We start from the raw sequence: 16,183 nt of genomic DNA on the forward strand, positions 1-16,183 counted from the left end.
GAGAGAAAGCATAAACGCATTGTTGAAAAGGCTATAAGCATGATGCATGACAGCAATCTTCTCATTAGCCTGTGCACAGAAGCATTTCATTCAACAGTTTATATTATAAACCGTCTGGCCATGACAGTTTTGCATAACATCACCATATTTTTCTCTTTTCAGTATTCAGCCTGATTATAATGCTTTGCATGTATTTGGATGAACTTGTTATGTTCATATTGATGATTCTCTTAGGAATAAATTTCAGCCAAAGGCTTCCAAGTGCAAGTTTGTAGGATATGCAGATGATTACAAAGGGTATCGGTGTTATGATCCTGTGACTAGACGTATTAAAATTTCAAGAAATGTTGTGTTTGACGAGAATGATTTTGGCGATGTATTGTCAAAGAATCCCCAGAGAAAAAGTTGAGCATCCATAGCTAAATGCATAATTATTTGCAAGTGTTTATGGTGATTGCTCATCTCAATGCACTCAGGAAATACAGTCTGTTGATCAAGATGACATTGATTCAGGCCAAGCATGTTTAATTCAATCCGGCGTTCAGGATGGTGGAGCTCCACATGTTGAAGAAGATGCAGGCCCACAATCTCCCCCTATTGATAAATTTAAAGGGTATGTCTATATGCGAAGAGAAAAAGATCCTCCGTTTGTTCCTCACATAGTGTGTCTGTTGGGAACGTAAGGAGTTCAAATAGAATCAGACATCCTATTGACAGGTGGGTCAATACAATAATTTTTATATGGGTCTTCAGCTCTTTTTATCTCATGTTGATAACCATGATGAACCCGTGGGGTTTCATCAAGCTGCAAAATCAAACAAATGGATTGAGGCCATGAATGAAGTGGAAGCGCTTTAAGAATGTCAAACATGGGAAATTGTTCCCAGACCCGCTGACAAAAATGTTGTTGATTCCAAGTGGGTTTATAAAATTAAGTACAAACCCGATGGGACCATATAACGATACAAAGTCAGACTTGTTGCAAAGGGGTTTACACAAGAATATGGCCAGGACTATGATGAAACCTTTAGCCCCGTGGTCAAAATGAGAACAATAAGAATTATATTGTCTTTAGTTGTTTAACATAAATGGGTATTGAGTCAGTTGGATGTCAAAAATGTATTCCTTCATGGAGATTTGAAGGAAGAAGTTTACATGAAACAGCCCCATGGATATGCTGAGGGAGACCTGAGCACACATGTATGCAGATTAAAAAGAGTCATCTACGGTTTGAAACAGGCCTCACGCTCATGGTTTGAAAGTTTCTCCTTGGAAATACAGAAACATGGGTTATGTTGATCTCTCTAGGACCACTCATTATTCATCTTCAAAGGCAAAGGTACCACTACCCTGTTGCTGATATATGTTGATGATATTACTGTCATAAGGAACTTAATAAACCACATTGAAGAAATAAAGAGACTCTTAAGTCAAAGATTTAAGATGAAAGACCTAGGAGATTTGTGATATTTTCTTGGAGTCAAAGTAGACAGGAAGAGTGATTGCTTGACTCTAACACAACATAAATACACATTGGATTTGTTGAAAAAAATTGGTATAAAAGATAGCAAACCCTTGTCTACACCGAGTGTTTACATCAAAAGCTCGATTCACAGGATAGAGATTTGTACACAGATCCTACAAGATATCGAAGTGTAGTCGATATGCGTCAATATCTTAGCTTTACTCGTCCTGACATTGTTTACTCTGTCAATCAAGTGTCACAATTCATGCATGAGACACGAACAGGACACATGGATGCAGTCAAGAGTGTTAAGGTATTTGAAAGGTACAATTAAAGATGGGCTTGTATATAAGAAAAATTGGAAAGGAAAATATATGCATGACGTCGCGGTCTATAGTGATGTGGATTGGGCAAGAGATCCTGATGAAAGAAGATCGGTTTTCGAGTATTGTATCTTTCTTGGGGAAAACTTGGTATCCAGGAGTAGTAGAAAACAAAAGGCAATAGCCAGATCAAGTACTGAAGCTGAATACACATGGACAAGGCATTTATTGAATAAATTGGAGGAACCGATCTCGAAATCTATCTTATTGTGCGACAATCAAAGTGCCATCAAAATATTCTTTAATCCTATTTACCATAGTAAGATAAAGCATATTGAGATAAATCAGCATTTCATTCGATAAAAGGTTGAAGATAAAGAGATTGAGCCTCACTTCATCTCTACAGGAAACCAGGTAACAGATTTATTTACAAAGGGATTGACGAAAAACAAATTATGGTTCTTGAAGAACAAGTTGTCCATGGTACAGGACCATGCACAACTTAAGAGAGGGTATTAAGTGTCGTGAAATGGGCTGGATCAGTTTGGATCTAATCCAGTCCCAAATTGTGATTTGCGTGATTGACGTGTTTTTACTGGGATACACTTGTAATATTGTATTTACTGTAGGATAGTTATGTCCATGAAAATCATTGTACCCTATGTATAAATATGAGAAGATAGGTCACGTATGATTATTGAAAAACGTGAACCTTTTCAGCCCCCAACATCTCTGTGTCTTCTTATTCTCCTCTTCTTCTCACATTTCTTCCCATTGCAGACCGGGTCTGGTGAAATTTCAAAATCTAACACTTAGTGGCTTTTGAGTGTGCATTGGTGGCTTGTGAGTATGCCCTTAGTGGCTTATGAGTGTGCCCTAGAGTTTGAATAACAACAAGAAAGTATTTGTCAATGTGTACATAAATTGTGGGTTGCCTTTTGTCTTTTTCCTCTCATTTTGTCTTTATGTTCGTCTACAAAGGTAGTTTAAGCATTTCAATTCTCTCTCTTTTTTCATCATGCATATATATCATAAGAAGCACTCTTAAAATTTAGTGCAAATTCTGCAAGAAACTAGTCTTCCTTTTGAGACTGTATAGCTCTACACATGAAATTTGTATACTCAAAGGGGCTGATTGAGTAGCATTTCCTTATTTCGAATGAACGAGCAGTTTTTTACCAGAAAAATAGAAATGGCACCAACAATTGCATAGGCCTTTTCATACTGTTCGAAAATTCTAAAATCCATGTTTATGACTTTTATTGATTATTGCCACCAAGCAAATTTTAGTAAGTTCATAAAAGCATAATACCAAAGACTTAATGCATAATGCAATATTTCAAATTTACTTAATTACACATGGTGTTGGCAACTAATACAAGGAACCTCTAGCTTAAAATTTATTTGGGGAAAGAAATTTGTGTTAGACTTAACATCCACTAGGAATGACGAGTGATAAAACTGCTTCACACACATTCTACGCAACACTATTGACAAAATATTGTGGCACGTACAGTGGTAAAGAGGCAAATGAAGCTAAGAAAAAACAGAACAGAAATAGCATGTACAACCATACCATGCATAACATCATGTCCAAGGCCAATTGAATGGCCATGCCGCCATCCCATTTTCAGCAACAATGCCAACCCTATTAAATGATGAAAATCAGCCAGTTATCTAGATAATAGAATTGAAAAAACTAGATCTTGAAACAGATTAAACAAACCAACAGATTTTGTTGCAGGAAGAACAATTTCATCAGGAACAGGTCCAGGAATAGCTGAAGGCCTGCAAGGAGGAAAAAGTCAAGATATGAATATAGAATAAGTACATTTCCCTCACTCGACACTCTTGTTAAAACCATAGCACATTATTGAAATCTCTTCTACTTTAGAAGAAGGTGAGAAGATATGAAGAAGATATAATCAAAATGTTATACCTGAACATAAGAAAAAATACCACCTACTAGTTTAACAAAATAAAAGCATGCTGAAAGTTGAATAATTAGATGAATACAGTGTTACCAGAAGACAAAGTCCTCGACACAGAAACATTCTGAAAGTTGAATAATCAGATATTAAAGAGAGTGAGAAAGAAGAAAATCAGGAAAATATTTAATTTATTTAGAGAAGAAAAAGATTTGATAATCCAAAATGGAAATCAAAATGAGCATAAAGATCTGGTCACTTTAAATGTCTATGCATCTGTGTTGGATGTTCAATAAACATGTTAAATTCATTATAGACCTCTAATGCTTATTTTCAAATATATGTTCATTTATAGGGTTCCTATCTTTTACTTGTTTAGATGCACATATTATATAATGTGAATTTTACATATAACAAAGGAAAATATTTAAGTTTGTTTATATCATTCTGTCAGATTGGACACAAAAAACATGGAAACGGTTGAGTATGAATCACTTTACCAATTCAGCAACGTGTGCACTGAAATCTAGAACAGGAAGAACCAGTGGCTGGTCTTGAGAGATCTATTGGTCCCACTGTAGCTGGGAAAGGGGTATGTACATGGGGGATATTATATCTTCTTTAATTGATGTTCAGAGAAATTATGCCATTTCCCTCTAGATGCTGTTTACACATTATTGAAAGATATATTATGTTCATTGCACTCATGTGAATTCCTCGATTATCATCCATCACCTAAGAAGAAATTTTGGACAAATACCACGAAATTGCCAATAAAGAGATCAATTAGCAGTAGTGTTAATGCAAGAAATGACACAAAATATGATCATCAATAGATCTCATTCAATACAGGTCCAACCTGTAAAATATGAGTTGTGCATGATTTACCATTAGATAAAATACATGAACAAATTCTGCAAAGCCAGACCCAGAACCATGTAGATAGGACAAGCCATCTTATGATGATTAAACTAATTTATTTGATTCATATCTCAAACTTCATAGATTAAAGCCCTATTTCTCCAATTATTTATACTTTAAAGTGTACCATTAGTTTTTAATGGACTACCATCATCAATATGTGTATTATCATTAGGTGTATTTCAAGCTTTTGCATAGCGTGCCCAAACCATCTCAAATGGAGAATTCTAAATTTTTTGTCTTTTTTATGCTAAACTTAAGCCACTTTTAGTTGTATTAATTCCTTATTACATCATTGCTTGCCACTCCAGATGTTAGTGAGAACTTGTAGCCTGTGTTTCTGGTGGCTACCAGTCTTTCTGTAACAAGACTTTCAGATTTCAACGTAAGGTGGAGAGCTCAATAAAATGAGTGTGGATCAAACAATATGAAAATTCTGGACTGATAATCAACATGGCAAAAACAATCTCAAATTTGAGACTAGAAGGGACAACCACATAAGGTTAAGCACTAGCTGACTAGATTTGAGTAAAAGAAGAGCCAACTACATTACAAAAATATGGAAAAATAGCTCCCTTTCCTCCCACCTCCTTCCAATTATATGAAGCAGCATGAATTTGAAGCTCTGAAATTTGATATTAGATTTCATATTTCAATAACTTGCTTGATACCATGTGAACAATCAAAAATCTATTAATTCCCATTTATGTAGCTAAAAGTGGGAAGATAACTAATTGTAACAGCGTTGAAAATGTCTTTTTTGGAGTAGTCATTCCCATGATAATGGTTGTTTGATAGAAATGTCTAAACAAGTGCCTGCAGAATGAAATTAAATACAAAGAACCAAGAAGCAGTAAAAAATTAGCTTCTTCTAAGATTCAAAGATAAAAGACAATGTACAACACAATCAGCACACAAAAATGTCCAAGTTCATTGTTTCCTCTAATTAAAGAAGCTGATATAATCTTTTTATGAAAATAATTTTGTCGTAATGCTTCCCATGTAGCGGTTGCAAATATTTACAGAAAAAACATAAGAGAGGAGGTGCCAAGCAATACCAATATTTTTAGTTTGACATAGGGTTAACACAAATATAGGTAAAAGAACTAAGTAGCACAACGGACACATTGAATCTATTTCTTTTGAAGCCTGTTAACATAAACTACAATAAGGAAACCTCATCAACTGTTTATTTGTTCTATACGGCTCCCAGAAGCATCCAGAACACAGAAAGGTTTCTTTTCCCTTTCCTATTTAATGTCACTGTCTTCAAACTTACTTCATGGTAAGTAAACATGCTAATAACTGAGAAGTTAACCAAGAGACATTCAACTAAAAAGCCAACATAAATAAAAATAAGTATACAAGAATGAATAAAATGCATCCTCCCCATTTTTTTCATGAGTACCATTTCAATAAAATCTTCAAGAAATATTAATATGAAATTAAATAATATAAGAAAACAAAAACATGGTTGACCTCTTCGCATGCTCCATTTCAGCTTGTTTTCGAGCAATTTCTGCAGCAGTAAATCCAAATGTATCAAATTGGAAAGAAGTGCTCAAGGTATCGCCATCCATTTCCTACAATTTGGGATGTAATTGCATATAAAGTGTAAGAATTTATGGAATGGAATGCATGGAAGGCATGGGTTATCAAATATGTTACCAAAGTACTAATATACTGAATGAGACCATACACAAGGAACAATATTTTCTATTATAGATCGTTTTTGGGTATTTACCTGCGGGACATAACGTGTTATATATACAATGTTGCAAGAAATTGCTGTAGTCACAATCACAGCTACCCCTTATCTACATGGGTTCAGCCCTGAAGGTCGTATTTCCCCATTCACTTCTCAGGCCTAATGTTTGGTTCACCCTACACTACTTAAGCTACCTGGGATTAATATTTTCTTTGAGTGTCATCACCCATCATTAAGCAATTTACCCTTAAGTATTGTCTCTTCTGCATTGAGTCAGCATTACAAATCCTATTTTGACATTCAATACTGTAGTTAAAACATGGTTACCATTTGCTTGAGTGGTCACTTTTATGAGAAGAGCAAAAGGAGAATGTACCACGCTCTGGCATGCATGAAGGTATATAGACTATTGGATGACCTGTGGTAAGCGGCTGAGTATATGATTCAAATGCAGCAGCTGGAAGGAAAAGGTTTACTAGACTCAAATGAGTTTATGAATTTAAGTTTGCAGCCTTCTCCAAATGTTCGTCATTATAATGCCTTCATTTCTGAAAGAATGTGTTCACTCCTGATTCGACTACCAAACAAGAATTGAAATATCAATAATACAAATTTACATGGGGCCCTCTGTCAGTAAGGCTTGACCATTTGGGGCCACGATAAGCCTTGGCTCCTTGGCAAGTGAATGTAGTTGCTCCTGAATCTGAAAGCCTACCCAGAAAGTGTGATCTGTGAGGCATTCATAATCGGTGAACAATCTTCTGTCCTCAAAAAGGTTATCTATTGTAAACAGCAATCTCAAGCTAGAGTGTAATAACTACGAAAAATAGGGAGATTCGGGTCTTGGATCCCTTCACTGGATCCAAATGCAGTAGGCAGTAAGGTACGAATTATATGGGTCGGGTCAAATTCACCGTGGAACCAAATAGGTCCACTTAAGGTTTTGCCCAAGTAGTGTTAGTTCGAACTCGCGTCAATGGATTCACATTAAAAGATATTGGGTTGAATAGGTTCGTAATTTATTACAGACCCGGATCCACTTTTGAGTGGATCCGGTATGGTGGGTTATCGGGTTCGGACCCGGACCCCTTTTTTATTAAAAACCGAGTATAAGAATCGTGCCTGGGGCACGATTCTTGCCTAAGTGTGCATATAACAGAGATCAGGGGAGGGGTTACAGTCTGGTAACCAAGTCTTCCAGGGCATCGGAGACGCGGGGAGGGTCGCCGCTATAAAGGAGGTAGGTGGAGAGGGTTGAGCTCTCATGCACCTCTCCCTCCGTATTTCTTTTTCCCCACCTCTAGCCTCTCATTCTCGTTTCTTTACAGCATCAAAGTGCAGCAAGAAACGCGATCTTGGAGGTACCTGAGCCCGGTCATCGGCCTTGTTCTTCTCCATCCATCGCAGGAAAAAAAAAAGGTAGGTTTGCTGTCACTGATTTTGTTGGGTGTAGAATGAATCGAGTTGGGATTGGGTCGGTCCAGGGAAACCTCGATCATTGGTGCGTGTACGATCTTTCCAAGCTGTTATCGGTTGTAGGAAATCCTACGCTGTGTTTTGGGGTTACCGGTAAGGGTAACGACAGCATTTGGGAAGGAAAAATGCTTTCGTGCCTAACCCTAACCCGTAAATCCCCAAATCAAATTGATTTGGGGGTTTTCTTTCTAAACCTTAAATCCCCAAATCAAATTGATTTGGGGGTTTTCTTGATAAACCGTAAAACCCCAAATCAAATCGATTTGGCGGTTGTCTTGGTAAACCCTAAATCTTTAAATTCATAACGTTTTTTTTTTTGGGGGGGGGGGGGGGTTGATCGTATTCATTTGCTTGATAGGATTATTTTCTTACTCATAGTTGACTTTGTGATGAACAACCTTTCTTGATCTTGTATCCGTTTTTTTTGTATCTATAACTGTCTGCGTTTACTTGTTCATCTACCTGCAAATGATAACAAATCGGAAATGATAAGTCACTGTATACATTTTTCTTTTCACCTTTCTTGATTGACCTGTTGTATGGGCATCATGCTAACACAGACTGTTTGCTACGGTTCCAACAATTTTTGTTCTATGCATAATTGAATTGAATCCTTTATTTTTTATTTACTGAAGATATTGATTCCCTGTTCACATACAATGGTAGTTCCAGAATTAGTTTATTTTTCCTATCCATTAGTGGCTAATTCCATCAATTCATCCTAGCAGTAGGTAGTGAATCATGGCAGTCCATTAGTGACCTGCATATTGGTACATTGGAGTCATTATTACTTTTCATCTTAAATGGTTTATGATGGATTATTAAATCTGGCTGAAGCAGCAACCCTTGCCAATTGTGCTATCTGTTTCTTTGGAAATTGTTTGTTACACTATTGCACTTCTATGTATGAAATGTTATATTTATGAACTAATTATATGTTCAACTGCATTCTATATTGAACAAGTGTCAGCACAAAGTAGTTTACCATAAATTTCAGAATAGCTTAATGGTTATTTTTGAAAAGATATCTAGCTGGAAATAAATTGGTTAGAACAAACTCTTAAGGTACATGATACCTCTGTTAACAAAGCAATTGGGTCATATTTATCAGATACATACATATGATATGTACTCATGTTTAGTATATGGTGAATAATGAACATATCACAAGACAAGGAAATTGGGTATCAATCTTTGAGGGTGTGTATATTACTAAAAATGGGTTAATGTTATGGCAATGATCAGAAGTTGTGGAAAAGTTCTAAACTTCTGAAAAATAAATAAATTAATGAAACCCAATTACTCAATTGAGACCTACCTTGGAGAGGGTGGGTGGTACAAGACTTCGAGGACTTGTGTTTGGTGTCGAGCGTGAAGCGGCTCGTGGGTCCTCGTCCTCGGAGTTAGGGACTACCTATGTGTCCTAGGTGGTAGTTTCATATCTTCTGCAGAAGCTAGGGATGCATCCTGTTTTGAGTTGAGCCCTTGAGAGATTATTTCGGCTATTGGTCGCTCCCTTGGGGATTCAGTCTCTGTTAGAATGTTCGGGTTAATAAATTACCTGAAATAATATACCCCCGAACATTCTCTTCTGAGATGGTCACATGTGCCCGTGTGTACCCACGAGATAAGATAATTAAACATCATGTTAGAAGAGTTAGGCGTCACAAGTGGAGATACTAGAGAGATATATGGAAGTGGTATTTCAGATGTTTTATATTATCAACTTCTAAATTAGTAAAAATCTTAACTTGGTTGATACAAGGTAATTAAATTGTTATAGGAAAGTGTACATGTTATTACAATGACTGTGGCATACCTCACCTGCTTATCAATGTTGCATATTTGTTATGGTTATATAACTGCTCACATGCTCATGAACATGAATTTAGATCTTTGTTACATAATGCTTATCTGTCTTGATATACACTAACGATCAACCTTGACACTCATATCACACACTCGATTCATGATATACTTGCACTATCATTACAGAATTCCTGCTTAGACGTTGTAGTCTAATTCCTATTTTATTTTAACATTTTCAGGTACTGAGTAGTCACCACAAGCGGTTCCAGGAGAGGTTTCGACATTTGTTTGATCTACTGGTTCCCTGGCCAACTTGTAACTGATATGCTATCGGTGATTCGTTTTTTTTTTGTAAACATACTTTTGTAAAAGTTCATCAACTGAAGTTAAATAAAGAATGTGTCGATTGTTTGAAGATCTTTTTACCTGTATCTCTCTATTCATTTAACCATGAGTTATAAAATGATTCCGGTGAGAAAAAAATTCTGGTTTTTCTGAGTGAAGTTTTTGGGGCGTTACAGTTATGGTATCAGAGCCGGGAACAGTACATCAAGCATCGAGGTCGAGCCACTCCCTGCAAGAGTTTTGTGAGTATATATACATATGAATATATTTTTAGCTAGTATTGTGGGCATGATGCTAAGTGGTGTAGCTTGATGAGTACAACTCTGGTAAAGATTGACATATACTGTTATTTTTGCTAGACTTCTAAAAGATGCATCGCCGAAAGCAAAATTGTTCTGACTCTCCTGACAAGTGGCAAGAACAAAGGGATTTTATGATGGATACTCTTAACAACTTAGCGCAGACCTTGGATGCGCAAGTGCGGGTCCAGGCAGAGATGGTCGCTACTACGAGTGCACGTAATGACCCAGGAATCGTGACATATGAGAAGTTCTTGAAGCTAAATCCGCCATCATTCGTTGGGAAAGCCGATCCAGAATGTGCCGACAATTGGATTGTCGAGATCGAGAAAGCCATTATAGTTCTGCCTGTTCCAGGCGACAGACTGACTGACTTTGATACATACCGATTGATCGGGGATGCACAAAAATGGTGGGATACGGCTCGCACGGTTCAGTTTGCAGACATGGATATCATACCTTGGGAAGGATTTCGAAAGGTCTTTTTGGAAACCTACTTTCCACAACATGCTCGCGATAGGAAGCAGCAGGAGTTCCTGGAACTGACTCAGGGTAATATGAGTCTGGTTGAGTATACTACTCGTTTTCGTAGTCTGGAGCGATATTACCCGAGCCTATTCGGAAATGACAAAGCACGGGCAAGTAAGTACGTTCGTGGTCTTAAAGACGGGTTGCGAGTAAAAGTAATGACTAGCATGCCATCCACTTTTGCCTCGGCCATTGAAGCAGCCACGACCTTGAACGAGAAATGGGAGCGATCTCGAAAGGATCAGGGTGGCATGTCAGGCAAAAGGGGGGTTTCCACACAGCAGCAAACTGGTGGCAAGAAATATCAGTCACCACATAAAAAGCAGCATATCTCGGGTGGAGATCGTCCTTCACAACATCATGGACAAACCAAAGCATGTTCCAAGTGCAACCGATCTCACAATGGGCAACCTTGTCCTCGGGATACCGGCGCATGTTTATATTGTGGCAAAATGGGTCACTATATCCGGCAGTGTCGTAAGAAGACCGCTGACATGCAGAAGAGACAAGGTGGGGCTGCACTGCAACAATCTCCACCATCACAACCTACTCCACCATCGAATGTGCAAAAGCGGGTACCAGGACGGGTTTACGCTACTACTGCGGAAGAACTCGATAATACGGAATTGGTGGAAGGTACAGTAATGGTCGGTGGTCATGCTGCACTAGTATTGTTTGATTGTGGTGCCACACATTCTTTCATCTCTATTGAGTTTGCAAAACATTTAGGTGCACATACTGAAACTCTAAAATATGCTTTGGATGTGTGCAACCCTATAGGATATAATTCCATATGCATAAATTTCATTCCTGAGGTAGCTATTGTGTTGGAAGGACAAACCTTTAATGCTGACTTAATGGTTATTTGAGCATTATGCGGAGATTTTATGTCGCCAAGGGAAGGTAATTTTGAACAGACCAGGGCATCCAAAAGTTGAGTTCCGACTCTCCCGACGGGTGGCAACCTCCAAAACTATATCGATATTAAAGGTTCAAAAGTATTTAAGGCAAGGAGGCAGAGCATTTTTGGTGAATATACTTTTCTGTGAATCAAAATTCATTCCTTTAGAAGAACTGGAAGTGGTACGTGAATTTCCAGATGTATTTCTGGATGAATTGTCGGGCTTACCTCCACGACGTGAGGTAGATTTTCAAATTGAGTTGGTGCCTGAGACTGCACCCATTTCGAAAGCACCATAACGCATGGCTCCGACAGAGTTAGAGGAACTGAAGAAGCAACTCCAAGAATTAATGGAACAGGGTTTTATCAGACCAAGTGTATCACCATGGGGGGCGCGAGTTCTTTTCGTGAAAAAGAAAGATGGTTCCATGAGACTTTGTATAGACTATCGTCTGTTGAATCAGGCTACAATTAAAAACAAATATCCACTACCACGTATCGAGGATTTGTTCGATCAATTGCAGAAAGCTAAGGTATTTTCTAAGATTGACCTCAGATCTGGATATCATTAACTGCGGATTAGGAGTGAAGATATTCCAAAGACAGCTTTCCGGACTAGGTATGGTCACTACGAATTTGTAGTAATGCCTTTCGGACTTACGAATGCTCTGGCGGCATTTATGGAGATGATGAATAGGCTATTTCGCGCTTATCTGGATACTTTTATGATCGTCTTTATTGATGACATTCTTATATATTCAGAGAATACAGAGCAACACAAGGATCATCTTAGAATAGTGTTGGAGACTCTCAGAAAACATAAATTGTTTGAGAAATTTTCTAAATGCGAATTTTGGTTGGAGAAGGTAATGTTTTTAGGTCATGTTATATCCCGTGATGGTGTATCAGTGGACCCGATGAAGGTTGAGGCTGTATTGAGTTGGAGTCAACCAAAGAATGTTGGTGACATTAGAAGTTTTCTTGGTCTTGCTGGATACTATAGACGGTTCATTCAGGATTTTTCACGGATTGCCATGCCTATGACCAAGTTACTAAGGAAGGGAATTAAATTTGAATGGACGGGTGAATGTGAAGAGAGTTTTCAGATACTAAAGAAGAAACTTACAACTGCTCCAGTTTTGGTGTTATCAACAGGCCATGGTGGTTTTGTAGTCTACTCTGATGCGTCAGGAACAGGATTGGGATGCGTTCTGATGCAAAATGGGATGGTAATAGCTTTGTTTCTCGCCAACTTAAGAACCACGAGCGTAATTATCCAACTCATGATCTTGAGTTAGCAGCAGTGGTTTTTGCCTCAAAGATGTGGCGACATTACTTGTATGGGGAGACGTTTGAAGTATTCACAGATCATAAAAGTCTTAAATATCTCTTCTCTTCGAAAGAGTTAAACATGCGGCAATGGCGATGGTTGGAATTTATAAAAGATTATGATTTTTCAATTTCCTATCATCCCGGAAGAGCAAATGTTGTAGTTGACTCTTTAAGTCGCAAAACCAAGGGTACACTGTCCAGTTTAGTGAGTGAACTGTGAAACTTAATGAAAGCATTTATTGAATGGAAGTCGTGTGAGGGCGATAAGAGAAACATCAGATTATCAAATCTGATGGTTCTTCCTGAGATCCTTACTAGAATTATTGATGGTCAGAAGGAGGATCCACAATACGAGAAGTTTAGAATATTGGTCCAACAAGGAACCTCACACTTTACCCTGAAAGAGGATGGAAGTATTTGGATGAAAAAGCGACTTTGGGTTCCTAGCAATCCCGAGTTGAAAGGAAAACCGTTAGAAGAAGTACATAAAACCAAGTACACCATACACCCAGGGAGTACGAAAATGTTTAAAGATTTACAAATGGGGTATTGGTGGAATGGTATGAAACGTGAGGTTGCAGATTATATCTCAAAGTGTCTTACTTGTCAGCAGGTCAAGATGGAACATCAGAAACCTGGAGGAATGATGCAGCAACTAGAGATTCCTGAAAGGAAGTGGGAAGAAATCATTATGGATTTTGTGGTGGGTTTGCCCAAAACACGAAGACAACACGATGCTATTTGGGTAATAGTGGATCGACTTACAACATCAACTCATTTCCTACCCATAAGGATCGCCCAATCTCTAGAGAGTTTAGCTCGATCTATATATTCGAGAGGTTGTTCGGTTACATGGGGAACCTGTATCAATCATATCGGATCGTGACCCAAGGTTCACTTCTCGGTTTTGGAGTCAGTTACAATAGGCTTTGGGTACCAAGTTGAAGCTGAGTACCGCCTTTCATCCCCAGACCGATGGTCAATCGGAAAGGACTATTCAAACGCTCGAAGACATGTTGCATGCATGTATGCTGGATTGGAAGGGCGAATGGGATAAGCATGTGGTTTTGGTTGAGTGTGCTTACAATAATAGTTACCATGCAAGTATTGGTATGGCTCCTTTTGAAGCTTTGTATGAAAGACCTTGCAAATCACCGATTTATTGGGATGCAGTGGGTGAACGTTCTTTAGAACCACCAATTGTAATACAACATTATACTCAGCAGGTCAAAATGATTTGGGATAGATTAACATCCGCACAGAGTCGCCAAAAGAGTTATGCTGATCGGAGGCGTCGAGAACTTACTTTTGGTGTGGGAGATCGGGTTTTTGTGAAAATATCGCCCACAAAAAGTGTGTTTCGATTTGGTAAGAAGGAAAAATTAAGTCCGAGATATGTGGGACCCTTCGAGATTCTGGAACAGATTGGAGAAACAACATATCGAGTGGCTTTACCTCCCCAATATGCACAAATACATAATGCGTTTCATGTTTCGATGTTGCGAAAATATCTACATGATTTGTCTCATGTCATTCAGTATGAGGATGTGAATATAAAGGAAGACATGACAATGGACGAAAAGCCGGTGGAAATACTGGAAAGAAGCGAGCGAGCTTTACGATCTAAAGTCATTCCTTTCGTCAAGGTGAGGTGGCAACATCATGGTATAGAGGAAAGGACGTGGGAGCCTGAAGCTAGTATGAGGGAGAAGTATCCCAATCTGTTCGAGTAAAGTTTTGTCTTCTTTCAGGTAAATTTTGCGGACGAAATTTTTTTTTTTAGGGGGTGAGGATGTAATAACTACGAAAAATAGGGAGATTCGGGTCTTGGATCCAAATGCAGTAGGCAGTAAGGTACGAATTATATGGGTCGGGTCAAATTCACCGTGGATCCAAATAGGTCCACTTAAGGTTTTGCCCAAGTAGTGTTAGTTCGAACTCACGTCAATGGATTCACATTAAAAAATATCGGGTTGAATGGGTTCGTAATTTATTACAGACCAGGATCCACTTTTGAGTGGATCCGGAATGGTGGGTTATCGGGTTCGGACCTGGACCCGTTACCCTTTTTTATTAAAAACCGAGTATAAGAATCGTGCCTGGGGCACGATTCTTGCCTAAGTGTGCGTATAACAGAGATCAGGGGAGGGGAGGGGTTACAATCTGGTAACCAAGTCTTCCAGGGCATCGAAGACGCGGGGAGGGTCGCCGCTACAAAGGAGGTAGGTGGAGAGGGTTGAGCTCTCATGCACCTCTCCCTCCGTATTTCTTTTTCCGCACCTCTCGCCTCTCATTTTCGTTTCTTTACAGCATCAAAGTGCAGCAAGAAACGCGATCTTGGAGGTACATGAGCCCGGTCATCGGCCTTGTTCTTCTCCATCCATCGCAGGAAAAAAAAAGGTAGGTTTGTTGTCACTGATTTTGTTGGGTGTAGAATGAATCGATTTGGGATTGGGTCGTTCCAAGGAAACCTCGACCATTGGTGCGTGTACGATCTTTCCAAGCTGTTATTGGTTGTAGGAAATCCTACGTTGTGTTTTGGAGTTACCAGTAAGGGTAACGACACCATTTGGGAAGGGAAAATGCTTTTGTGCCTAACCCTAATCCGTAAATCCCCAAATCAAATTGATTTGGGGGTTTTCTTTCTAAACCTTAAATCCCCAAATCAAATTGATTTGGGGGTTTTCTTGATAAACCGTAAAACCACAAATCAAATCGATTTAGGAGTTGTCTTGGTAAACCCTAAATCTTTAAATTCATAATGTTTGGGGGGGGGGGGGGGGGGATTGGTTTGATCGTATTCATTTGCTTGATAGAATTATTTTTCTTACTCATAGTTGACTTTGTGATGAACAACCTTTCTTGATCTTGTATCCGATTTTTTTTGTATCTATAACTGTCTGCGTTTACTTGTTCATCTACCTGCAAATGATAACAAATCGGAAATGATAAGTCACTGTATACATTTTTCTTTTCGGTTCATTGGTCGTTCTTGAGAATACAAAATTATTGATAGTTTCAAATATTGGCAGTGCTGGGTGAAATATATATACTTATATATATTATCAACTACGCCAACACCTTTCTTGATTGACCTGTTGTATGGGCATCGTGCTAACACAGACTGTTTGCTACGGTTCTAACAATT

The 16,183-nt window shown here is 38.5% G+C and overlaps 1 protein-coding gene across 4 annotated transcripts in view; it reads right to left on the reverse strand.

Moving 5' to 3' along the window:
* The window catches only part of TGH (SWAP (Suppressor-of-White-APricot)/surp domain-containing protein), a 114,121-nt gene that overhangs the window by 74,276 nt on the left and 23,662 nt on the right, over positions 1-16,183 (reverse strand). For all 4 annotated transcript variants that reach the window (XM_090000519.1, XM_090000520.1, XM_090000517.1 and 1 more), the window contains 3 exons: positions 6,117-6,220; positions 3,515-3,576; positions 3,365-3,436 (listed from right to left, as the gene is read on the reverse strand). In XM_090000519.1, coding sequence (XP_089856645.1) covers positions 3,365-3,436; positions 3,515-3,576; positions 6,117-6,220 — 238 coding nt within the window. The remainder of the gene's footprint in view (positions 1-3,364; positions 3,437-3,514; positions 3,577-6,116; positions 6,221-16,183) is intronic.

Source organism: Nuphar pumila, chromosome 3, assembly GCF_984573655.1.
Source record: "Nuphar pumila chromosome 3, dmNupPumi1.hap1.1, whole genome shotgun sequence".
NCBI classification, from domain to species: domain Eukaryota; kingdom Viridiplantae; phylum Streptophyta; class Magnoliopsida; order Nymphaeales; family Nymphaeaceae; genus Nuphar; species Nuphar pumila.